Source organism: Populus euphratica, unplaced genomic scaffold (genome assembly GCF_000495115.2).
Source record: "Populus euphratica unplaced genomic scaffold, PopEup_1.0 scaffold46.1, whole genome shotgun sequence".
NCBI lineage: Eukaryota > Viridiplantae > Streptophyta > Magnoliopsida > Malpighiales > Salicaceae > Populus > Populus euphratica.
In genome coordinates this window covers 3,053,568-3,080,038 of record NW_011499852.1, presented here as the reverse complement: position 1 = coordinate 3,080,038, position 26,471 = coordinate 3,053,568, and the positions used below count along the sequence as shown (strand labels likewise).

Below are 26,471 nucleotides of genomic sequence, written 5' to 3'. Positions count from 1 at the left end.
GTCGTCGAAGTTGATGCCACCTATGTTAAACCATTCAAAACCGATACAGTCCTAATTGCCCCAGGCCAGACCACCAATGTCCTTGTCACGACAAACAAAAATACAGGCAAGTACTTGGTTGCTGCCTCCCCATTCATGGATTCTCCGATTGCGGTGGACAACATGACAGCAACAGCCACTTTGCAGTATTCAGGAGCACTTGCTAACTCCCCTACAACTCTCACCACCCCACCTCCAAAGAATGCCACTGCGGTTGCCAACCAATTTATCAATTCTCTACGCAGCCTTAACTCAAGAAAATTTCCTGCCAAAGTCCCATTGAACGTTGATCACAACCTTTTCTTTACAGTTGGTCTAGGAGTTAACCCGTGTCCAAGTTGCAAAGCTGGTAATGGCAGCAGGGTTGTTGCTAGTATTAACAATGTCACATTTGTGATGCCAACCACTGCCCTGCTTCAAGCACATTTCTTCAACATCAGCGGTGTGTTCACCACTGATTTTCCTGCAAAGCCACCGCATGTTTTCAATTACACTGGCACTCCACCTACAAATTTACAGACCAAAAGTGGAACCAAAGTTTACAGGCTGAGCTACAACTCGACAGTACAACTTGTTATGCAAGATACTGGGATCATATCCCCTGAGAACCATCCGATCCATTTACATGGATTCAATTTCTTTGCTGTCGGTAGGGGAGTAGGGAATTACAACCCGAAGACTGATACTAAGAAATTTAACCTCGTTGATCCCGTTGAACGGAACACAATTGGAGTACCTTCTGGTGGATGGGTGGCGATAAGATTTCGCGCCGATAATCCAGGTAATTGCTGTTTAATGTTTTCGTTTGGAAGTCCACAGAGCTTGGCATTTTCAAGGTTGTTTAATTTCATGCTCTGATTTTCTTCTTCGCATCTCTTGTAGGAGTTTGGTTCATGCATTGCCATCTAGAGGTGCACACCACATGGGGACTTAAGATGGCGTTCTTGGTAGACAATGGCAAAGGCCCAAAGGAGTCTCTTCTACCGCCGCCAAGCGACCTTCCAAAATGTTGAAATCAGATCAAGAACGACACTAACTTGAGGGATAGAAGCTATACTTTATTAGGAAACTTGGTCCCGGTGGAAACATTCTTTGCTCGAAGAGAGCAGAGTGTGTATATATATAATTTGAGGGTTTAAGATCCGATTTGTTTCTTGAGTGAATTGGGAGATTTGCTCAAGCGAGTTTGAATTAAATTTTGTGAGCGGTATAGCTGTTTCAATTCAAATGTTATTTTTTCTTGAATAAATATATCTATTGAAGATTTGATCACAAAGCCATTCATGATCAATAAAACTTGTATGTTCTACATATGTTCATGTGTCGGGTCGGATGAGACCTAGATCAGGCCCGATTAATTTTTCTAAGCTATATTGACCCGAGTCTAGCCAGAATCGGTACTTGGGCTTTCAAGCCCTTCAAGAAATAAAAAAATGAAGGCAAATAATAAATGCTAGTGTTCGATTAGAACTAGTCTTTCCATTTTTCGACAAGTATCAAAATTGTTAAAGACTAAGGAAGCAAAGTTTTAGCACAGCGAAACAAATATTTACATAACACAGCAATGATCAGAATTTTTAGCAATGATTGCATTTCTTAGACCCAAAAGCTGTATGTTTTTAAATACTTTTGATATGGTAATGTTAAAAATTATTATTTTAATATATTTTAAAATAAAAATATTTTTAAAAATAATTTTTATCAAATTCTCATATAAATAGTAGGTGAAAAGAGAAAGAGAAGGGAAAAATATAAACTGAAGCATGGAGTGACTGGTAACTTAATTTTGTACTTTATTAAAATTAATTAATTAATTATGGTTGTAACTATATATTTACTCTTTGTTTTTAAAACCATTTATAACTTAATATTTTTCATTGAGTTTATGTTGTTTTTCTAATTTATTTATTTTTTGTTTAAAAAACAGAAAAAAAGAAAAAGATAAATTAAGAAGATTGATAAAATAAAAGATACATTCACATTTTTTTTCCACTATAGCTAAAACTGTTTTCCAATATGCTATAGCTAAAACTAGTTAGGAAAATAGTGTTGGTGCAGATATATTAATACTGTTCACCAGAACATTCTAATGACGTCTTTGTCTTTTCCATCAAAAAAACTTATAAGTAGGTACCTGAGACATCAAAGTCTTTTGATAAGACATATGAATCATTTTCAAATTTACTTCAGGCAATTATATTTTTTTTTATTTAAAAAATATAGTAAAATTTCTGAAATATTCTTAAAAGTAAAAATTTCAATATTGGCATTCAGGGACAATTTTGTACTTTTAAAATGGATTTTTTTGTTATTATTATGTAAGATGAGGGCAATTTTGTATTTGGACAAATATATAAAAAAAAATAAAAAGTATAGTGAAACAATTAAAAGGATTTTTCCAAAGATTTGTTTTTCATTATTAACGTGTATAATTATAGATGATTTGATATTTACATAAAAAAATTAAATATATATATGACATTATAAGGGATGCGGGAGGTGCCAACACATTATGGGTGCTGTGTGTGATACTTTTTATTGTTCAAAAATATCCTTTTATCTTATTATTGGAAGTACTATCGTGTTTTGTTTCTTGTTGGTATGATACATATCTTTGGTGGTGATTTAATTTATTGTCAATAGACTTTTTTATTCTCTTTTTCTTCTTTTCTTTCCTTCCTAATAAATTATAATTTGCTTTTTTTATTGTTGGTGTTTCAACTTCAGTCATTATTTTTTTTTTTTTTTCAGGTTATTGTATAGAAATTTTATTTGTTTTTAATTTTATTTTTCAATTACAATTTACTAAATATCATATTCTTTAATTTAATTCTTATTTTTTTTATTTATAATTTTTGTATAGCTTTAAAAAATAAGGTGTACCTTGTAAAAATTGGAACTCTACTACTGCCTCTCGTGTGCCCATGTAAAATAAAGAAACCGCTAACTTTTGAATCATAATGAAACATGGGAACCTTGCCAATTAATAACTCTAATTATGTCGCCTGTAATGTCATTGTAGAATAAAAAGGCTACTTTATAGAAAATTTATAAGTGAGAAGGAAAGATATTAATCCTAAATTAACAAGAAAAATAATGCAATCCCCGCATACTACTTTCTAGTTTTTATCTCAAAGTCTTCCCAAACTTTGATTGATATTCAATTTTAACCCTATAAAAATAAGATTTGTGAAATCTTTTGATAAAATATCAATTTAATTCAATATTCAGATTGAAAATTACACTTGTTAGCATAAAACTGTATATAAAAAAGAAAAAAAAATTCTCCTTCCTTATTCTCATTAACGATGCTATACCTCAGCCAAACATTACACTCATCCTCTCAAATTGTTATCTCATGGCCCTAACAAAACATAAAAATTCTCTTTCTCCTACTCATTATCAAATTTAAAGTTATACATTAGCAATAAAAAATAATTATTATCATTTATTCTATTACATGTTTACACTCAATAATCAATGGGTTGTTGTTATTCATCCAATAGCTTCAATTTTTTGGTTCAAGGTATCTTCAATCCGATTCTATCCTTTTGGGTTGTATTTTTTCTTGTTTATGAGTTCACATTACAAGAAACTATTTTATAATAAATTCAAATTTAGACCAAATTACGTCATGTTGACATGCACTTGTGTATGAGTTTAAGTTCAAAACTCACTTTGCTTATGTCATTTTCCATCTAAACAATTAGGTTCCTTTTGGTCTCAATATTAACTCTTCACCTTCTCGTTAAATAACCCATAAGAAAAATTTATTTTTTCCTAACATGAGATAGAGTTTTTAGAGGGCTTTGTGTTTCACTAAAATATGTGAATTAATAGTTATTTGAGAATAATTTTTGGTTTATCTGCAATTTATTTAAATCATATTAGTTGTTTATGTTAAAGAGTTTTTGTTGGAGATTAAATTCCAACGAAGTTTTAACCCCAAAAGTGAATGGATTTACTTTTAATTTGGTTTCAAATATTTTCATTAACCATGTTTTTAGACAAAATTTGTAACAAAATATTCCACTAACAAAGCATAATGTTTTTGTTACAATATTAATGTCAGTAAAAATGAGTAATGGATGTTGATGTATTTAGATATAACTAATTTATCTCCTACACTGTTGTGGGTTGGATGAATTTTTTTTGAAACATAAGAAAATAATATATAAATTATATAAATTTTTTTGGCATTATCATTAAACTAAGTATACTGGTTCAAACTTGACAACTCTCAACATGAAAATTTATTTAGCTTAAATTTTAAATTAAATCATATGAAAGTTGTTATTATATAATCTTGTTTATCGGATAAGTACAAAGAAAAAAAAATGTTAAGTTAAACCTAATTCACTAGTCAAATCCTTGGCAGAAATTATAGGCTCTACTAAGTCAAATTATTTTTTATTTTATTTTATTATATAATAAAAAATATAAAATTTGATTTATAATCAATCTTATATTAAAAAAATTAAAAAAAACCTCACAATAAAAAAAATATAAAAAATATTCAAATAATGTGTTACGGTAAAGCTGAACATGTGGGCTTGGGGAGGGGCTCGTAGTCATGGCCCATACACCTCTTTTTTATTTGAAAAAAGAAGAAGAAAAACAACCTCTCATCTATTGTTTGAAAGAATATATTAATGTAAGAAGGAATCAAACCCACAACCTCGACCATTACTTGCTTACTTCCACCACTAGAAATATGATATAAAACCGTTAAGTAGTCAATCTATGATGGAAATTATAGGCTTTATTAGATCAAATTATTTTTTATTTTATTTTATTATATAATAAAAAAATATAAAATATAATTTATAATTAACTCAATACTAAAAAATAAAATAAAAAAGTCTCACATTAAAAAAAAAAAAAAACTCATATTACATGTTACGATAAAGCTAAACAAGTGTGCTTGGGGAGGCCTGCAGGCATGGCTTTGCACCTCTTTTTTATTTGGGGGAAAAAAAAAAAAGCTCTCATGTATCGTTTGACATTAAAATATATCAACTTGATTTGAATAGCCGCATCAAGCCATTTAACAAACCAGCGTTTTAGACTTTCCCAAAGCAGACGGATGCGCAAAAGCATTGAATTGAATTGAAAATATTGATCGGATCAAGCATGGATGTTCATATAATAATGAATCAAAAAACACATCACCGTGGAAAGGACCTGGTGAGCATTCATCTTCAGAATTCAGAGCAGCCGCAAGTAATCCTGGGACATCCTTTGCAACGACTACACGTAATGCCTTGAAAAAGAGAGTTTGGCGTACCCAACTTATAACCCATGTTGTTCTTACATCTACGAAGAGCACCAGGTCCTAAAAAAGAGTAAGAAAATAAAATAAACTCCAAGGCAATTAAATGAAAATGTTGATTACTTAAGGTGACTTGTCCGTTGCTGATCAATTGACCACATGTTCTTTTACTCTGTTTTTATATTTTTGTGAACCTTCTTGAGTAAATAGCAGGACAAGAGAATGTTTTCAGGATTAATATGCAGGAAGTGGGTGCGAAATTTAATAATTTAATTTACAGATTTCCTATGCCGCCAAATTATCAAACTTCCATGCAAGGTTCCTAATTAATAAATGCAAAAATTATAAAACACATCTTCCCAATCTATGTTGATCCATGAACAAGAAGACTTTATGTAGCATGTAAGAAACCTAGTAAGATTAGGCTTCTAATCCTTGTTTTCCAAGAATGTACTCACCCACACCTAACTGTGAAAAACGACATGGCAGCAATTCCCATATTCCCTTTATAAGGTTGAGGTAGCCAGTCATGGATGAAGACAACAAGCTTGAAAGCAAGAAGGAAACCAACAGCAACAGAGAGATAGCCACAGAAAGGTCTCGAAGTCAGCAAGTATGGAGTACTCCAAATGGCTCATCCGTTATATGCTTCTTGCTGTCTGCCTCCTCCCCGCTTTGGTCGAGTGCAGGATTCGGCATTACAAGTTCAATGTAAGTTAAATGCTGTAGCAAGCTTCCAAGTGACGAAAGCCTGAACTGCTTGCGCTTTGGGTCATTAGTCTCATTCATGTGACGAAAATCTTCTTTGAAATGCATTTCGTTATTAGAAGATAGCTATGTTTTGCACGATGCATTGCACATCATGACACTGCCTTGGCTTAAAATCATGCAACTTTACCCATATCTTTTTCCTGACTTGGCCATGATTCAAATGGAAATCATAGACTTTCCACCTACCTATAGCCACTATTTTAAATACCAGAGAAGTTTATTCTCATGCTTACTTTATGGTTAAATAATTGCAGCAGAAAGCTATCACTATATATATATATATATATATATGTTCAAGAAGCCAATAAAAAAATATTAAATAGGAAAAGGGTGGTAAGATCTAAAATCGCTGTAGTGACATAATTTGTCACAACAAATTAAACAAAATGGACAGTTAAGCAGTCATGACCTTTGAATTATATACATTTGATGTAGAAGTGAGCTTAAATATTTCACCTATCATTTCAACAGGTGGTGATGAAAAATACTACCAGACTATGCTCTAGGAAGCCGATTGTTACCGTCAATGGCCGCTTCCCGGGACCCACTCTATACGCCAGAGAAGACGATACAGTTCTTGTAAAAGTTGTTAACCATGTCAAATATAATGTCTCTATTCACTGGTAAGCTACTAACGAAACAAACCCTGTATAACAGTTATACTTCAATTAATCATGAATGATTCCGATGCGGGTTTTTCTTGGCTTTCGGCAGGCATGGCATTAGGCAACTAAGAACGGGTTGGGCTGATGGACCAGCATACATTACACAATGCCCCATTCAGCCAGGGCAAAACTATGTCTACAATTTCACAATCACTGGTCAGAGGGGCACACTTCTTTGGCACGCACATATTCTCTGGCTAAGGTCCACAGTTCATGGTGCCATTGTTGTCTTGCCTAAACGCGGCATCCCCTACCCATTCCCGGCTCCTCATAAAGAAGTGGTTGTTGTATTAGGTGACCAAGATACATAATAGTTATTTCTTTCACTAAATTTTTTAAAATTCTGTGCATTCCGCCATAATTCAATGCTTTAAGGTTCATAGTTATTAAATATGTAACCTTAGACTAATGTGGTGACGTGAAATTGCAGCTGAGTGGTGGAAATCAGATACTGAAGCTGTGATCAACGAGGCTCTTAAATCTGGATTAGCTCCAAATGTCTCTGATGCTCACACAATTAATGGCCATCCAGGAGCTGTCTCAGCTTGTTCTTCACAGGGTATTCAACTAAGATTAATGATCATAAGATATACCTGAGAGTTCTGGCTCTCAATGCTTGTTTTCTAACAAAGCTCTGATACAGAAACATTTTTGGATTCATGCAGGCGGTTTCACATTGCCAGTCCGAAGTGGCGAGACCTACATGCTACGGTTGATCAATGCTGCGCTCAATGAAGAGCTCTTCTTCAAAATTGCAGGGCATAAGCTTACGGTCGTCGAAGTTGATGCCACCTATGTTAAACCATTCAAAACCGATACAGTCCTAATTGCCCCAGGCCAGACCACCAATGTCCTTGTCACGACTAACAAAAATACAGGCAATTACTTGGTTGCTGCCTCCCCATTCATGGATTCTCCGATTGCGGTGGACAACATGACAGCAACAGCCACTTTGCAGTATTCAGGAGCACTTGCTAACTCCCCTACAACTCTCACCACCCCACCTCCAAAGAATGCCACTGCGGTTGCCAACCAATTTATCAATTCACTACGCAGCCTTAACTCAAGAAAATTTCCTGCCAAAGTCCCAATGAACGTTGATCACAACCTTTTCTTTACAGTTGGTCTAGGAGTTAACCCGTGTCCAAGTTGCAAAGCTGGTAATGGCAGCAGGGTTGTTGCTAGTATTAACAATGTCACATTTGTGATGCCAACCACTGCCCTGCTTCAAGCACATTTCTTCAACATCAGCGGTGTGTTCACCACTGATTTTCCTGCAAAGCCACCGCATGTTTTCAATTACAGTGGCACTCCACCTACAAATTTACAGACCAAAAGTGGAACCAAAGTGTACAGGCTGAGCTACAACTCGACAGTACAGCTTGTTATGCAAGATACTGGGATCATATCCCCTGAGAACCATCCGATCCATTTACATGGATTCAATTTCTTTGCTGTCGGTAGGGGAGTAGGGAATTACAACCCGAAGACTGATACTAAGAAATTTAACCTCGTTGATCCCGTTGAACGGAACACAATTGGAGTACCTTCTGGTGGATGGGTGGCGATAAGATTTCGCGCCGATAATCCAGGTAATTGCTGTTTAATGTTTTCGTTTGGAAGTCCACAGACGTTGGCATTTTCAAGTTTGTTTAATTTCATGTTCTCTGATTTTCTTCTTCGCATCTCTTGTAGGAGTTTGGTTCATGCATTGCCATCTAGAGGTGCACACCACATGGGGACTTAAGATGGCGTTCTTGGTAGACAATGGCAAAGGTCCTAAGGAGTCTCTTCTACCGCCGCCAAGCGACCTTCCAAAATGTTGAAGCCATGTGAAGAAAATCAATAGCTTAAAAGATTGAAGCAGTAGTGGATCAGAAAATTTGTTCAGGGAAGAAAGATTCAATGCTCAAAAAGAGAAGAGTATGAAAAAAAAAAGACAAAAAACATAAAAATAAAACAATTAGAGTTAAAGATTCTATTTTTTTTTCCTTGAGTAAATTGAAAGATTTTCTCAAGCGAGTTTGAATAAAAAAGATTCTTGAATAGATATTGAAAATTCGGTGGCTAATTAAGCCTGTTCAATTGTTTGTATATCGTTTGAACTGTTTGTTAGAATTTGAAAGAACCTTCACATTTTATTGAAGTACGCTGTCCAATTGCTGATATGAACCACTCCAATCCTTATAATATTGAGGCAGCAACTGCCTTTCCCTCCCTGGCACTGCACCCTGTATTTCCCATTCTTGATCCCTCTATGCAGGAAAGAAACAAATAACATAATAGTCCAGATATAACATTTACTCCTGCTACATACCATCCTCTTTTCTTTTCTTTTTTTTATTTATTTGCAGCATGAAGTCCTGAAAGAGGGTATGCTTCATTTTGGATCCCATGATAGCTAGAGAGATTAGTAGTTCTAAACTGGCTGGATACTACATATGATAGAACGTAAATGTTAAAATAAGTAATTGTATCGTCCACTAAACTTGGTGCGCAATATGAGTGGGTGGAATTATGTACCATTTTATGGGTGAAACTTGGTAGTTAGCTTGCTCCTCGTCCAACGCACAAGCTGTCCTAAAGGTTGGAAGTTTGAGGTGATCCTGTTGCTTCCTATTTTTAGGCCAATAACTTATCAAACTAGCTTTTACCTTCGTAATCTTTCCCTCCTTGCACGCCATTTTGACCGTTTCATATAAAAGAAACCTCTCTTTCTCTCTGTCGCCCTCTCAATCTTTAACAGATCCTTTATGTTTTCTCACCCTCTTCCAACATCCTCCATTTTTTTCTCCTTTTTTTCTTAGTTTGATCAAGTGAAGAGAGAACTATCATAGTGTTCATGGGTAGCAGAACAGAATCAAAAAAGTGGATGCTCGAAAACATTGAAATTGATAGGATGGTGGAAGTTCCTATCAATGATGAACAAAAAAAAACCATTCCACCCAGAGGACCCGTTGGCACATCTATCAAGTGGAGTGCAAGTAATCTTGGGGCATCCCTCAGAAGGACTACAAGCAGTGCCTTGAGGAAGAATGGTGTTCTCTCTTCGAAACCTCCTCGCCCCAAGATGGAAAGGACAGCATCATCTGCTGCAAGAGGGCTTAAAAGCCTAAGGTTTCTTGATAGAACAGTGACAGGAAAGGAAATGGATGCATGGAGATCAATCGAAAGGCGCTTTGATCAATTTGCAGTTGATGAAAGGCTTCCAAAGGACAAATTTGGAATCTGCATTGGTATGCTGTTGAAATCTTTCGTTGTTGAGCGTGTGCGCATTATCCTGTTTTTCAAAAATAACAAACACAAATCGATACTCGATTCCTTTTTTGAAGGACTAGGAGAATCAAAAGAGTTTGCTGGAGAAATATTTGACGCAATTGCTAGGCGTAAGAATATATTCACCGCAAATGGGATCACAAAAGATGAGTTGAAATTGTTTTGGGAAGACATGACTAAACAAGATCTTGATTCTCGACTTGGAATATTTTTTGATATGTAAGCGATCCCCGCCTTGAAGTCTAGACAGCTAAAATATGGCGCAACATTAAGCTAACATAATGATGTCCTAGGTGCGACAAGAATGGCGATGGGAGGCTATCGGAGGAGGAAGTGAAGGAGGTGTGTATGGTTATGTTGTCCTCGTGCACAATTATTCTTTTTTCTCTTTTTTATTCTTCCTCCTGATCATGATATTTCGATTTCCTGGTTTACATTATGCTAAAGATTATAGTGTTAAGTGCCTCCGCAAACAAGCTCACAAATCTTAAACAGTACGCGGCAGTCTATGCAGCTCTAATCATGGAAGAGCTTGATCCTGATCATCTTGGATATATAGGGGTTAGTATTTATGCAAAAACTCTGGTTTCAAATTCTGAGACAATGTGGCAATTAGAAACTCCATTTGTTCTAGTTTTGCAGCTATGGCAGCTAGAAACTCTACTAAGAGAGATGGTGAATAATGAAGATCAAATTACCACGAAGCTCAATAGAAGCACACATACTCTCACAAGAGCCATGATCCCAAGAAGATATAGGACTCCTGTTACCAAATCATTGTCGCTGTCAGTAGAATATATTCATGAGAATTGGAGGAGAATATGGGTTATGACGTTATGGTTAGCTGTAAACTTGGCACTTTTTATTTGGAAGTTTAAGGAGTTCGAGAAGTCACCCCTATTCAAAATCTCAAGTTATTGTGTCTGTCTTGCCAAGGCTTCAGCGGAGACTCTGAAGTTGAATATGGCTCTCATTCTTCTTCCTGTTTGCAGAAGAACACTCACTAAGCTTAGATCGTCATTTCTCGGCACGTTTATCCCTTTTGATGACAACATAAACTTTCACAAAAACATTGCTTTGGCCATAGTAATTGCGACTGGAGCTCATACTCTAGCACATATGCTTTGTAACATTCCGTTGTTGAGTTCATGCCCAAAAGACAAATTCATGGCATATGCTGGACCATTGTTCAATTACCAACAGCCAACTTATTGGTTCTTCATACGAAGTAGTGTAGGCGTCACCGGAATTCTGATTATCCTTGTAATGGGGTTCTCATTTACATTGGCAACACACTATTTCCGAAAGAATGTCGTTAAGTTACCTGGGGCGTTTCACAAATTGGCCGGGTTTAATGCTTTCTGGTATGCGCATCAGTTGCTGGCCTTCGCATACCTGCTATGTTTTTTGCATGGCTACTTCTTAATATTTGAAAAACCTTGGTATGCCAAAACGGTATGTGCAATCCTCAGCTAGATACTTGTTCATTAAGCATAACTTTCTCTGCCATTTGTGCTCCAACAGTTCTGAATGCAATATTTTCGTGACAACAAAATTTCTCTTCTGAACATGGGTTAATGAGGTTGCTGAAACTAATTGTGTAATCTAACTTTTCACAGACATGGATTTATCTCATTGGCCCAGTAGTATTCTATGCCACAGAGAGAATCTCGACAAAATATCACGAGCACCATCACCAGGTTGATGTCATTAAGGTCTGTATTAGTGAGATTTCTTCTCCTCAAATCACTTGCTTTCCTGATCCCTGATATTAATTCATTAAACTCATCATGTACTTTGGGAATTACAGGCAATTATATATACAGGGAATGTTCTTGCTCTATACATGAGCAAGCCTCCAGGATTTAAGTATGAAAGTGGAATGTACCTCTTCATCAAGACCCCGGATTTGTCAAGTTTTGAATGGTAATAAACTGATCTCCAGTACTTCATTAGAATGCTTTCCATGCCATTTAATAGAAAAATCCCAGTTCTTATTGCTTACAGGCATCCCTTCTCCATCACTTCTGCACCAGGAGATAACAATTTGAGTGTCCACATACGAACCGTTGGTGATTGGACTACGGAACTCAAAAACTTATTTGCAAAGGTTACGGCTTAATTGGTGTTTCACAATCCATGCAAATGAAGGTGTTTTATTGAGACGAGAAATACAAATTATATACTTAAAAGAATGTTATATTTCGCAGGTCTGTGAGGCCCCACCTGCTGCGAAACAAAAACAAGGCAGGCTAAATAGATTGGAAACAATAGCAATGTCAAACTCAAATTATGATCAGATACAAGCAACGTGAGTAAATTAAGTCTTAACTGATCTCTTCGACAGTTTTTTTAAAACTAGAAATATAATAGCCCCCTTTTTAATTATGGCAGATTCCCAAAGATCCTGATCAAAGGACCTTTCGGAGCGCCAGCTCAGAATTACAAGAAGTTCGACATCCTATTGCTCATAGGTCTAGGAATCGGAGCAACTCCCTTTATCAGCATTTTGAAGGATCTCCTTAATGGCATCAAACCAAGTGCAGCCGATTCGATGAAGGTAGGTTATGTAGAACAAAACAAATATCTGTTCCGTAAGATTGCTTAGACTTGTAAGTTGAAAATCATTTCGGCTAACACATGATTGCACTCAGGACCGACGATGCACAGAAAGAGCATACTTTTACTGGGTCACAAGAGAACAAAGCTCTTTTGATTGGTTTAAGGGTGTCATGGACGATGTTGCAGACTATGATGATAATGTATTAGTTTTGATAGCTGAAAAAGTCATCCTGTTACATACTTTTCACCCTGATCGCTGATGCTCTAATCTAACCAGTAATTTTATTGACACTTTTGAATATATCAGCATATAATAGAAATGCACAACTACTTGACTAGTGTGTATGAAGAAGGAGATGCAAGGTCTGCACTTATTGCCATGGTACAAAAACTGCAGCATGCAAAGAATGGACTTGATGTTGTCTCCCAAAGCCGGGTACAAATCAGTTTGACAGGCCACTGCATCATCGACTATATACTAATATACTATGTTTACTTTTGAATCTTGTTTCCTAACATTCAATAGAATGTGACAGATAAGAACGCATTTTGCAAGGCCCAACTGGAGAAAAGTGTTCGCTCAAATGGCAGAAACGCATAAGTCTTCTCGGATAGGTGAGGATACAGCTATAATGAATTTTCATGTTCTTTAGTTAAGAGATTGTTTTTTTATTCGACAATAATAGATGGATTCGAGTGATCAGCTTCCACATCAACCAAAATTGTAATTAAGGTCCGTTTTATACTTAGATATCCTTTATATATTTCTTTATGTTTCGGTTTGCAGGTGTCTTCTACTGTGGAAGCGCTCTGCTTGTCAAAACACTGAGAGAACTTTGCCAAGAATTTACTCTAGATTCATCAACCCGTTTCCAATTTCACAAGGAGAACTTCTGAATTAGCAATTCTATCCTTCTTGCAACATGGTTTTGCGTCGAGCACTACTGTCCTGTATTCACAGAAGGAAAATTAGCTCTTGAGAATGTTTGAACTGAACACAAAGGGATGCAGGTATGGAATAAATAATAATAATAATAATAATTTATTTTCTTATAACATCTTGAGTCCTCTATATGCTTCATATGAGTTTTCTTATGTTTGCATTGCACCAAACAAATAATAATGACGGGTGAAATAAAAAAAAAATTACTTGAAAAGCATATATAAAGTATATAATAACAAATAATACTGGACATTAATTTACTTATACCATATATCTTGGCATGTCGTGTGTTGTTCAAGTAGTTGAAAAAATAATCTATGAATTAAAAAATAAAAATTCCAAATTTTATTTTATTTTATAGATATCACAATATCAAACATTATCATAATATACCCCGGCAACAACGTGGTTAGCAGTGCTCGAATGCTCTGTAGTAAATAAGAGCAGTTGAATTTAAGCATGACAACACTACCCGACAACAATGCACATGCTCGCTGGACTAATTATTACTAGTAATTAATTAGTTGCTACTTCTAAATACGGAAAACAAGAACATTTCTATTTTTGGAAACCACCTTGGTGATGGTGTCCCAATCATTCCAGCGACACTCCGCTGAATGAAAACCAGGTTGAGTGGAATTAAATATTAACGTATTTAAAATTTATAAAACTCAGTTTATTTTATTTTCTATATTAATTTTATTGTATTCATCTTATCTCCTTAAATATTTTTTAAAAATAAAACCTAGATAGGTTTTTTTGAAAAATTATTTAATATTAAATTTTTTTTCTTCAGAATTGTAAATTAAATAAGTTGATCTATAATTTATTTTTGGAATATTTTTAGATATTGAATTTTATTTGAAATTCAATTCTTAATACTTAAAATGATTTTAAATATGAGATTTTATTCAAATTTATAAATTTAAATTCAATTCTAAAGGTTTAAACATGCTATAAAAAATTTATAGATAGGGAGTAATTGGTGGAATAAATAATAGTTAATTTAGGCTTTAGCTTAGCTCGAAAAGTATCTCAAGGAATTATTCAAGAGTCGGAAAGTTATATATGAGGACTGAGATTTAATAATAATAATAATAATAATAATAATTCCTAGAATAATCAACATTGTTTATTTTTAACCATATGCCTTGTTCAACACTTTTTAAAAAACAAAACCGTCAAATATAGTACCAAATTATGGGATATTATCAATTTTATATCTAATTTTTATATAATTTTACATTAAAAAAATTCTTTTTTAATTTAAGAAAAACTAAAAATACGATGAAATGCTTGAAATTCTTTTAAGTAGCATATGAAAAGATTGAAATCAAAAGGGAAATCCTAAAAATAAGATGAAATGTTTGAAATAGATATTAAGATTTTATGAATAAATTACATTAGAATATATTTGTTTGGGAGAATTAAATTTCATTCAAATATATTTTCAATTTAAATTTAATTCAAGTAAATCATCCAAAAAGTTATTTCAAGTAAAAAAATAATGCAAAAAATTAACCTTCTTTTTTTAATATTTTTCTTAAATTTATTAATATAAGATAATAAAAAGAAATCTAAAACTAATATACAAAAATGAAAGAGTAAATTAAAACTTAAAAGTCCCAAAAAAAAATTTTTTTTGATAAATTGATCTCTTAGGTGCTTCGATCAGAGTAGTGGTGGGATAGGTGAAGGATATTATATTTAGGCATCCTGCATTCTCTGTTCTTGATATATAATCAATTTTTTCTACATTTTTAAAGGAAAAAAATATTTTTCAAAAAGAAATATAGTATATTTTCTTAAAGAAAAATGAAATTGTTCTCCACTTTTTTTAGAATAGTTACATGATTTTTTTTTAATTGATCTTAGAATACAAACATTTTATTATAAGGAATTAATATAATGTGGCCATTTTGATTTTTAGGAATAAAACGTGTATACTTCATTAGAATATTTCAATTATTTTTATTCTTTCTTATATTTTTATTTCATATTTTGAAAAAAAAAAAAACACATGATAGTTTTCACATACACATGTTAACATCCAATTCAAATATATTTTGTGGTCATGATTATTAAACTAGTAATTATTAATTTTTGTAGTTTCTTCGGAGGAAAGTGTCTAGCTTCGTCATTGTATTTCAGATCCAAATCGGGTTTGATTTTGGGTTGAAATAGAAGTGAGTCCCCTTTTTACAAGGGGGTCGAGTATGGTTATTAAAATAATCTTTTTCTCTGCAAATCCTACTCGTAAGTGTGGCTATAGTGAGTCACCTTTTTACAATATTATTAAACTCATGCAAGCGTGTTGGGCTAAAGGGGTGACTCATCCACCCAGCTTATTGATAATGTTGATTTTCAAAGTACACAAGGTGAGAATCGATATGATGTTGCCTAGTGAAGTTGGTGGGTGCACCTGTGTAACTCGATCACAATTTAATTTAATATTTTTGCTAAAAATTATAAAAAAAAACTTTGGCATAATTTTTTTACAATAATATTTTGAATCTATCCAGTTAAAATCGAGTTTATTTGTCCAATTTATAATTTAAATTATAACTTTGACCGAGTTTAATAATATTGTTTTTAAATTTTTTTTATTTTAATAAAAAAATTTAAAAATAAATATTTACAAGAAAAACAATAAAAAAATATCAAAGAAAAATTTATTTCTTTAAACTCAACCCAATTTCGTTACTAATGCATCTTAATTGCTTGAAGGAAAGTATTTTTTTTTATTGTTAATATTTTAAGCAATATCTTTTAAACAAAAACATGTTATGATGTCAAAAGCAAGTTTAAAAGAAATGTTAAGACCATGTATCAATATATCTTATATGTGATCGAAGGGGAAAAAATAATAAATGCAATGAAATAATTTAAAACATTCACCAATAATATTAAAGATTTTTTTTTATTTTTATTGAATATTTATGAGAAATATTTTATATTTTTATATATTAGGTACAAAATAATTAAAAGAAATTGTTAATATTTCTTTAAAAACCTATAATATTATTTAAGTGCAATGGAAAAATTGAACAATAATTTACATATCATGCTAAACTTTTTTTTATAATGCATTTCCTTGAAAATAAAATAAAAAAAAACTATTTTTATAAATAGAAAGAGCTAGTGTTTGGGCTAAAAAAACCCAACAAAAAAAATAATCGACATGTGTGGGCCAACAAGGTTAGGCCTGTATACCTAGCTTTGAATTGTAAATAACGCGTCATTTGCTCACTCATATTTCAATTATTAGAAAGATAATCAAAAAATCTATTTAAGGTTTTTTGGATAAATAATTCATTTTTCATACTATTTTCATATTGAAATATCTGATATATATTTTAAGAACCATAATAAACTAATTTATCAACTCAAAATATATGAATTTGTTTAAAAACACAAATTAAATTAAAAAGAAAAACTTTATTTGAACCTCAACCTATTTTTTTTAGCAAAACAAAAGCTAAAAAAATATCACCATTACTCTTCTCATCAAAGGAATAAGCTAACACTAAATTTATCTTTTTATCATTAACAAAACCTCACCAATAAATTGTTTTCTCTCTTTTTTATTGTATTTTGATGACTCTCTCTTCTCTTATAACTTAGGATCTAAAATGTAACAAATATGATATTAAAACATAATAGTTTTAAAGTAAAATGGATGAAAAGGTGAAGTAGAAAATACTTCACAAAAAAAATTTATTAAAAGGAGCTAAAAAATCAATATAAAAAATCCTATATATTTGCCACTCTATTACCATGAATAGTACCTTGTAATTAAATCCTATGGGGTTGGTTTACATTGCCTAGTAACAGACATTGATCCAGTCTCTTTTTTTTATTCCTCAAACGAAACTAATTTACTTTTCAAAGTTCAAAATTTATATTTAATTAATCCGATAAATCCTTAAAACATTAAATTGGGTCCCTCAAATCAAAACCTAAAAAACTCAGGTTGGAATCCTTCATGCGACAGGATTTTCTACTTTTTCACTAAATGTTCAAACGAGAATATATTGAGCTTATGATATTAAAATCAAGCAATTCAAAAGCCCAAATTCATCAGCTCGTACAAGACTAAAACTTTCATGAAGGATTTAAAGTGAGATAAAATTATTTTGAAGAATAAAATTGCAATAAAATTCAGCTGGAAACCATCTCACAACAGGACTCTTTGCTTTTACATTAGATATTCAGATGGAAATATTTTGAGTTTATGATATCGAAATCAAGCGATTTAAAAACCCAAATTCATCTATAAGTCTAGGACAACAACTTTGATGAAGAATTCAAAGCGAGACAAAATTGTTTTAGAGAATAGAATCTGTCAGTAATCTGATTGGTCAAAAAGGATCTTCTAATATAATTCATAAACTGATAATGTCAATTATCTCCATCTGACTAAGAGTCTATCACAAGAACAGTAAACTCTATGGCCCAATAAAGATGTAGATCAATTCTTCAATATATCATCAGTGACAAAATATAGCTAGTATGATCAGATATTACACGAAACCAAGTCAGAATCAAAGCCTAAGTTGGAACAAGAAAAATTGCAATAATAGTAGAATCAATTTTTTAGTGTAAATTTTATGAGATTTATCCAACTTTAAAAACCATATAAAGAAGGAATGAACTTAGCATTATAAAGACTCTTAATTAGTCAAAGAGACTTGACGATTTTGGCAACAAATAGGGAGGATAAAGAGAGTGGAAACTAGCTCAAACAAGGTTCGAAAAATATTTCTTTCTTCTCTGTTTTTGTTAGTTTTTCAACAATCACGAACTAAATTCTTGCATTTGGTTTAAGAGGGATATACACCATCTCTAGCACATAGGGTCCAAAAATAAGTAACAACAAGGATAAAAATAGATACTTATAGGTCGGGTTTCTATTATATTTATATCTTCTTCATTGCTTAACATATAATAAATTTAAATATTTATATTTTATTCATTGGTTTATATGTGTGTGTGTGTGTGTTAAGTTAGGTTTTAGTTAAGTTTGATAATATTTTTGCTTTATTCATTAACAATTGGGTAAGGTAACTATATAAAGAAAACCAATTATTCAAATTGGTTTAAATTGATATTCATCATATTTAGATAAAATTATTACCCCTAAAACATAGGTACGACGATAACGTAAGGATAATTTATACACATGCATGCATGTATACTTATCCTTGATATAGAATAGTCACATTACTAATGCCGACCCTATGATTACTCAATTCGAGTCGAGTACAAGACTGCAAATATATATGTTTTTGTGGTTCAATATACATTTTAAATTATTTTTCTAATCATTTTTGTATAAAAAAGCATTAAATTAATATTTTTATGTGTTTTTTTAATGATTTTGATGTTTGATATTAAAATAAAAAATTAAAAAAATATTCTCATTTTAAATGTTACTTTTATGAAAACATTATGTAGTGTATTATAAAACATACCTTTTAAAATATTCTATATTATTGCTATTCTATTAGGCTGCACATGCATCAATTGCATTCTTAAAACTATTTTTTAAAATTTTAAAATTGATATATAAGGGAAAAAAAATGATTGTATCTTCATTTCCATCCTATTTGTTCTTATTTTTACTGGGACAGGAGAATTAGTTAAAAATTATCTTTAAGATATACAAAATTAAATATTTTATATTATTTTATCTCTATAATTAAACGGTTTTTATCATCAATAACCATCAATCTTTGTTATTTATTTTTTCAAAATAGTAACTAAGCGCGATGAAAAGGGACTAATTTATTCACATGATAAACCACAAATTAATGAAGAACTAAACTAGCTATGGTTTTTACGAATAAAACAGAAGCACTCCCCCACAAACATTTAATTAAACATGCGTCAGCATAGTCAAAATCGGATACTGCTTTCTTATTCCACCACCAAAGCCAATCACAGCTTGTCACTGTCAATTCTCAACTTTGATCTGGCCACTCTCTTTTCATTTCTCTTCTCTCCATCTTCTAACATATTATTAAGGGAAGAAACTTTTCTTCAGCGGCAAAGCCCACAAACAAACAACCAATCCACCAATCGCAACTCAACACCTATGACACCTCACTCTCTTTCTTCTCTTGCTCATTTCTCTTTCCCGGAGATCCCTGTCTTGCAAGAAGCAGTAGTGAGAAAGAGCTGGCATATTTTTGTTCTCCAAGGCACTACTACTTTGTTGTTGTTTTCTTTCCCTTTTAGTTCACAGTGAAAGGATAAAAAAAAAAAAAAAAGAAGCTAGCAAAGCACCAGTTTTTTTAACTCAGTTGGGTCTTTTTGCTTTTGCCGCTGTCTTTTAGTATCTTTTTAAGCGAAGTCTTAATCCCATATTTTTTGGGGTTGAAATTTGAACTTCAAAGTTCCAAAATTCACGGTAGAGTATTGTTTTCTATTTTGAAATTTAATTTTTTTTTTAAAAAAAATTGTTATGATTTAGTACCTGGGTTATTACTGGAATAAAAATTAAGATCTGCTTATTTGTTGTTATTGTTTCAAGAATTTTCCTTGAGTTTTGGAAAGTTGCAAACTTTTCAAGATTCCTCAATTTGTTAAAAAAGAAAAAGTTTTCTCTAGATTCTAATCGAATGGCTATTTGGTCATAAAATTCTCCACTTCTCTGCATTTCCCATTTGGTGATCCTCTCTCTTTGAATTCAAAGGGAGAGAGAAAAATAAAAGTGAGTATCTTGTGTGTTTATAAATCATCTTTGGCATGCAAGTTATTTGCTTTGATTGTATAGTGTGATTTCCTACAACTATGAATCGGGATGTTGGAATTCTGTATCCGGCCTCGTATTTGCAGAATTCAAACTGGTTGTTTCAAGAAGGCGAGGGAACAAAATGGACCCCTGAGGAGAACAAACAGTTTGAGAATGCTTTGGCTTTGTATGACAAGGATACGCCTGATCGATGGCTGAAGGTGGCAGCCTTGATTCCAGGCAAGACTGTGGATGATGTCATCAAACAGTACAGGGAATTGGAGGAAGATGTTTGTGATATAGAAGCAGGACTGATCCCGATTCCTGGATATAACAGTGATTCTTTCACTTTAGAGTGGGTAAGTGATCAAGGGTATGATGGACTGAAACAATTTTATAGTCCTGGAGGCAAGAGGGGCACGGCGACTCGGCCTTCCGAGCAGGAAAGGAAGAAAGGAGTGCCATGGACTGAGGAGGAGCACAGGTCAGTTACATTTCTTTGGCTGTAAAGCTAATGTGTCTTCGTTATAATTTCGCAATAGTGATAGTTAACGAAAACTGGTTGTGTGTTAAAGTTTTTGGAGGCGAGTTAATTTTCACTTCCCTTGTTCTTTTTCTATGTTGTTTTTGCTTGAATTGAGTTGTAGTAGAATTTGCTGTCTTGCTGAGGTAATTGAGATGAGATCAATGACCAACCTTGGCATTTAGCTTATGATAGACCTAAGTGTATTGTTCTTTATAAATCTTTTATAATGGAATTCAACAATTTGAATATGTCAATGCGCAGTCGAATTAGTTTAAAACTTGCTTTTCAAAGAAAGTCTTTTTCATTCAACTATGTGTGCAGTTTTCATATTTTGGTGTCTTATGTTGGAGATACTTGACATAAACTGCAGGCAGTTTCTTTTGGGTCTTCAAAAGTATGGTAAAGGGGATTGGAGAAATATCTCCCGCAATTATGTGACTACTAGGACGCCGACTCAGGTGGCTAGCCATGCTCAAAAGTATTTTATTAGGCAAAGTACTGGAGGGAAGGATAAGAGAAGATCTAGTATCCATGATATCACTACTGTCAATCTTCCAGGTGCCAAATCTCCATCACCAGAAAACAAAAGGCTATCATCTCCAGATCATTCAACCACAACCATGCAATCTCAGGCACAACCAAGAACGCCTGGTACGGTTAAAGGTTTATTTGACTGGAAACAACAAAATGAAGGAATAGCCACAGTTTGTAATCCAGCAAATGACAATTTGTTGACGACACCTTTTTGTGGGATATCCTCATATGAATCCAAGCTGCAGGAGCAAAATCTGCTTGGAGGAACACTTCCAGGATATCAGTTTGGTCCTTACAATTTCATTTTTCATATGCAATCAATGCAGCATCAATAAGGTCATAGATGAAGTGAAGCATTTAGGTTTCTGAAGGTATTGATATTCTATATGCTATTCAGTATGTTGGATAGCTTTGTCAATTCTCTATCATGTATTAGTGTGAATATGTCATTGGGGGCTCAAGTTAGTCCATATTTATTAGACTCTTGCAGAACGTTCACGAAGCATATGCTGTGATTTTGCATTCAAATCTGAATCATTGAACCAAAAGGAAGCTTATTTATGTGATGCTTGACTTTTGATTACATGTGAATGTCCTAGCTGTGTTTGGAATTCAATTATAGTTGCAATGTTTAGAATTTCAGTTATGGTCGCAAGGCATTTTCTGTTTGGATTTGTTTGTGTTTTGAATATTGGAATTTGTACAAGAATCTATCCAAGTTGTCCTAGACCATGTTGTTCATGACTAGATGGGGTGCTGTCCAATTATTGAGTTGCTGGCCTGAAAAGTACTTGATGCAGCATCCTAGTTCACATGGTGGATGAAATACAATCAGAATGATGAAAGAATGGGATTGAAAAACTGCTGCTCAAGAAAAGAATTCCTGATGTGTTTGAGGTATTCAGATTATGACCTGTAATATTGTTTTGTGCTGCTGTCGTCTTCCTTTGATCAGAGAAAGCAGCAGTTCTTGTAAAAATGTACCCTGTCAAATTCTCAGTCCAAATTTGCTTGGGTCACAATTCAGAAACATTTTTTTTTCCCTTGGAATGACGTTCTTTTATCTCCTTTTTTCTTGATTCCGTTGTGCATATGGTTTATCTATCCCACTGGATGAACGAATTTGACAAAGGAATCTTGACCGAAGTTCGAGAGTAAGAGCCACTAGTTCAAGCATCTAATGCTGCCTTCTCGTTGTTCTGTTCATGAGAATGACATTGTTCTTTTTTTCACTTTGTTTTCTGATTTAAGATGGCGAAGTGTGGGGAAAGATCCTATAAGATGTTTCAGTGACTAAATCAATCCATTACTTAATGCAACTTTGCCAATGAATTTCGTTTTGTTTTCTTGTTGAGATTTCTTTCAAAAGCTAATGACAAAGTGGCAAAGACCAGCGCATTTCTGCAGATCCCTCAAGCTGGCAAACAGTAGAATCATTAATCATGGGGTGGTTCTCTGATTCTTAAATGTGAACTTTAACGAGACTGTGCTTATTAAAAGAGAATCTAACTAAGCACTAGGTCGGCTTTTCAACCATTAATTTAATCAAGTTAAGACTAAATCTTTTCCATGCTCAGAAAAAGCTCCTAAAGATTCTCCTCTTTGGGTCGGCGGTAATACTTGGCTACCATTTACTTGTATGGATGTAGCCGTTAGCAAGAAGGGCTGATATAATTTGTAACCAAGAGAACTGACAGTAGCTCCTTGAGTGTTTGTGCGGAGTCTATGACGGAGGAAAAGGTAATAATTATTTATTTATTCTGATGGTATTCTTAATATCCCGTGCAAAGGCTTTTTTAGAGTGTTTTTTAGATAAAAATATATTAAAATAATATTTTTATACTTTTTAAAATTTATTTTTAATTTAAATATATTAAAACAACTTGAAAACATTAAAAAAATAATTTAAAATAAAAAATTATTTTTAAAACATAAAATATATGGAAGATTACATGTGGTGAAAGCATGTTATCACTACCAAAAGTACATCTTCATGAATCACACCCGTGCATAATATTCCAATCCAGAAAACTTTAAAGGAAGCATACCCCCCTCACTAACAACTTTGCTAGCCATTCAATTAGCTTTCCACCATCTCCATCCACTGAATTTGACATATTTTCGTATTGCTTTATTAAAGAAAAAAAAAACTTAGAAAGATCTTGAAAATGTGAGTCTACAAGCCAGTAGCCACCACAAAATGACAACATGGGGAAGGACTTTTTCAGTGACAGATGAACTTGCTACCGCTTCCTGTTCTGTTTGTCTCCTTTCTGTTGTTGCTGCTGCTGCTGATAATCGATGGCACTAAATTTGATGTTGTTTATGCAAGCCTTCATGAAAAGCTAACTTACTAGTGCCCCATCATGTATTGCTTTGCAACTATTATTCATGGTCCGCCACCAGGCCAACAATTCATGGCAACATGAGCAATATAAAAAGTGTCTGACACTTTTTCCTAGCTTCATGACAAAACTGTCCTACTTTTTTCGAAAAGAGAAGCTTTTATGCAAGTTGCATGATGCATGGAGGAGCACTTGCGATATTTTTATTTCCCATTTTCTAATCAAACCCATGGTTTAATTTCGAACAACTCACCCTAATCTCTCACACTATAATATTCAACTTAGATATTTGACCTGATTAAAAAACTCTAATATTTTATTTTTAAAAAGAAAAAAATATATTTTAAAGGGTCATAACATTATAATGTTATACTTATTAAAAATTCTAACTAATTAACAAAGATTTTATAATATGAAATTAATTATATAAAAGAAAAGATTTTATTATAAAAATTCTATGATATAAAATTTGTTATGTAAAAGAGAATATATCATTACCTTTTAAGTGTTCTACTTGAAGAAGGTTGTATTGGTTTTTTACCTTAAATTACTAATAATTTATTATATTATATTATTGATGGTCTATCTCTAATATTCTTGATTCTAGTACCAATAAATATTCAACTCTAATATTGGTAAATATTACATAAAAGAGAATAGTATTCCTGACTTCGATATCAATAAACATTGAAGCTCATGATGATTTTCAATTCTAAATTTTTGATTTTTGATTTTAATATTATTGAATATCAAGAATATTTCTAATTCTAACATTAGTGAGTATGAATATTTTTAAATTTAACTCTAGTGAATAAACAAGTACAATTTTGAATTGAAAGCAAATCATATTTTTGTATTTTTTCAATGATGGAGTCTTCCTTTTTTTTAGAGAGAAGAAAAATAAATAGAAAAGATATGTATAAATTTTATATCATATTTACATTTCACACTATATAAGTTTACAATCTAATACCAAATAAAGTCATAAAAAAGTGTGAGGAATCTACAAATAAATTCACAAGGGTCCCAATTTTTTTTCAGAATTTTTTAATATTTTAAAAGGACTATTTTACTAGATATTAAAATAAAAAAAAAGTTAAAAAAAAAAGAGGAAATAATATAAAAGCATGTTTGCTAGCACATTCTTAGCTCAAAAAAAAAAAAAAATTGGTTAGGGCTGAGGTTCAAGCCCAGCTTGATCTCAACAGTATTTTTACTCAATTTAGTTATTAGCCCAATCCAATAACCAAGCTGACAATCATTTGCATGCGTGAATTATTCACCCACGCTTGCTACAGGGTAGAGAAATTAAAATTCAAAGACGGGGAGAAGAGCAGCTTACCTGGTGTAGCTGCTGCTGGAGACGAAGATGTGAGGAGATGATGAGTTGGTTGGACAATGCTCCTTTCTTCCCTTCTGTTTCTTTTTTCGTTTGTTTTTCTCTAGTCGTTCTTCTTTCTGGCTCCCTTCCTCTCCTCTCTTTCTTCCTCTGTTTCCCCCTTTCTTTTTGTTTCCTCTGTTTTTTTCATGGTTTGTGTCGTGTTGGTTGGATCAATAGTCTGTTGTGAGGGAGAGCAAAATATCCTTTGCTAGAGTTCTGAACGAAAAGCCAAAAGTCCCTCTGGTTTTTGTGTTCTTTCTCCCTTACTCTGTCTGTGTTTTCTCTCCTCTCCCTTGCTTTCTGGATCCTCTTCTTTTTAAAGGGACAAACCTTGAGAGAAACTCGATCCTTATCCTCCTGGGATCGTCATCTTTCATCAGATAATTACTGTTTTATCTTTTCTCCTAGTTTGGTGGGATAGGAACACCAACGATCCTGCCATTGTTGGATTGCTGGTGATGGGTTTCCTTAGCGTTAATGGCGCATCTTGGGGGCGAAGGAAGCTGGGGAAAAAATGGGATTTGTGGTAGACAATCTAGTCTACAATGTGGCTTGGATTTGATTGTGTTTGATGGATCTAACAGAGACAATTTTTTTTGGTTCAGACAACTTCCTCTGTTCCAGAGGAGGAAGAGGATGAGCAGTCCTCCTTGGAATGACGCCGTTTCTTGGGCTGAAATGTCCATTTTTAATTTGCCCCCTAAAGATCTGATGTTTTGCAATCAAGTTCTTGCTTTTTGAAAATCTACTTTCTTCTTTTAATGTCACCCCGGAACAATGCAATTGGACCCCTGGATTTCTGTTTTATTTGCAACATAATCCTTGATTTCAAATTTAATCAATTCAATCCTTAATTAACTCTTTAAACTTTTAATTCTATTAAAATTACCCCTAGAGAAATCAATTAACCCCTCTATAGCGTATTCAAAAATACTTTGATATCTGAAATTTAATTTCTTACATTTTTTAACTAAATAAACCCTGAATTTTTTTTATCTTTCTTCAATTAATTTTGGGTTGCATTAATTAAACTAATTCAAAATTTAATCAAGTCCCTAGACTTATCCATTCTTTCATTTTTTGCCAAATTGAATTTTAAATTTATAATTGCATTCTTATTAATCCTCAAACTTTTAATTTGTATTATTTTAACTAAATTCTCAAATTATTTTTCATTTATTTTTTATTAACATATTTTAATTTTTCATAATTTTATTTTTTAAAAATTTCAAAATTAGGTTATGACACTGATAATTATTTTTTCAATAAAAAAATACATGCTTTTCAATATGCTTTTGTATATAAAATAAATTTCAATAATAAATCAAAATGTTTATACATACATCTTATTAAATAAATTGATATTTAATTAATAAATAAAAAAAATTAAAATATTTAATCTTATAATATAAACCATGTAC

The 26,471-nt window shown here is 32.7% G+C and overlaps 4 protein-coding genes across 5 annotated transcripts in view; all 4 read left to right on the top strand.

Annotated features, from left to right (window-relative positions):
- Nucleotides 1-8,894, top strand: part of LOC105121963 (laccase-4) — a 10,314-nt gene extending 1,420 nt beyond the window's left edge. The window contains exons 1-6 of one of the 2 annotated variants that reach the window (XM_011020848.1): nucleotides 5,855-6,022; nucleotides 6,554-6,705; nucleotides 6,797-7,041; nucleotides 7,178-7,306; nucleotides 7,413-8,339; nucleotides 8,443-8,894. In XM_011020848.1, the coding sequence (XP_011019150.1) occupies nucleotides 5,927-6,022; nucleotides 6,554-6,705; nucleotides 6,797-7,041; nucleotides 7,178-7,306; nucleotides 7,413-8,339; nucleotides 8,443-8,573 (1,680 nt within the window). In that variant the 5' untranslated portion in view covers nucleotides 5,855-5,926 and the 3' untranslated portion in view covers nucleotides 8,574-8,894. Of the gene's footprint in view, nucleotides 1-5,854; nucleotides 6,023-6,553; nucleotides 6,706-6,796; nucleotides 7,042-7,177; nucleotides 7,307-7,412; nucleotides 8,340-8,442 lie in introns of those variants that run through there. The other variant, XM_011020849.1, reaches the window with a different exon arrangement.
- Nucleotides 4-1,335, top strand: LOC105122022 (laccase-4-like; the record flags this gene model as incomplete). The annotated part of the gene is made up of 2 exons (XM_011020925.1): nucleotides 4-820; nucleotides 922-1,335. Coding segments are annotated over 2 exons (948 nt in total), but the record flags the coding sequence as incomplete, so codon positions are not given.
- A 695-nt stretch (nucleotides 8,895-9,589) lies between the features above and the next one.
- Nucleotides 9,590-13,643, top strand: LOC105121962 (putative respiratory burst oxidase homolog protein H). Its single transcript, XM_011020847.1, has 14 exons — nucleotides 9,590-9,983; nucleotides 10,080-10,242; nucleotides 10,317-10,365; nucleotides 10,471-10,584; nucleotides 10,666-11,478; nucleotides 11,643-11,738; nucleotides 11,834-11,949; nucleotides 12,031-12,133; nucleotides 12,234-12,334; nucleotides 12,418-12,583; nucleotides 12,678-12,785; nucleotides 12,893-13,021; nucleotides 13,122-13,200; nucleotides 13,373-13,643. Exons 1-14 carry the CDS (start codon nucleotides 9,590-9,592, stop codon nucleotides 13,480-13,482), a joined length of 2,541 nt encoding a protein of 846 aa, XP_011019149.1. The 3' UTR covers nucleotides 13,483-13,643.
- A 5,858-nt stretch (nucleotides 13,644-19,501) lies between these two features.
- Nucleotides 19,502-21,957, top strand: LOC105121960 (transcription factor DIVARICATA-like). The gene is made up of 2 exons (XM_011020846.1): nucleotides 19,502-20,748; nucleotides 21,161-21,957. Exons 1-2 carry the CDS (start codon nucleotides 20,324-20,326, stop codon nucleotides 21,657-21,659), a joined length of 924 nt encoding a protein of 307 aa, XP_011019148.1. The 5' UTR covers nucleotides 19,502-20,323; the 3' UTR covers nucleotides 21,660-21,957.
- Nucleotides 21,958-26,471: the final 4,514 nt, after the last annotated feature.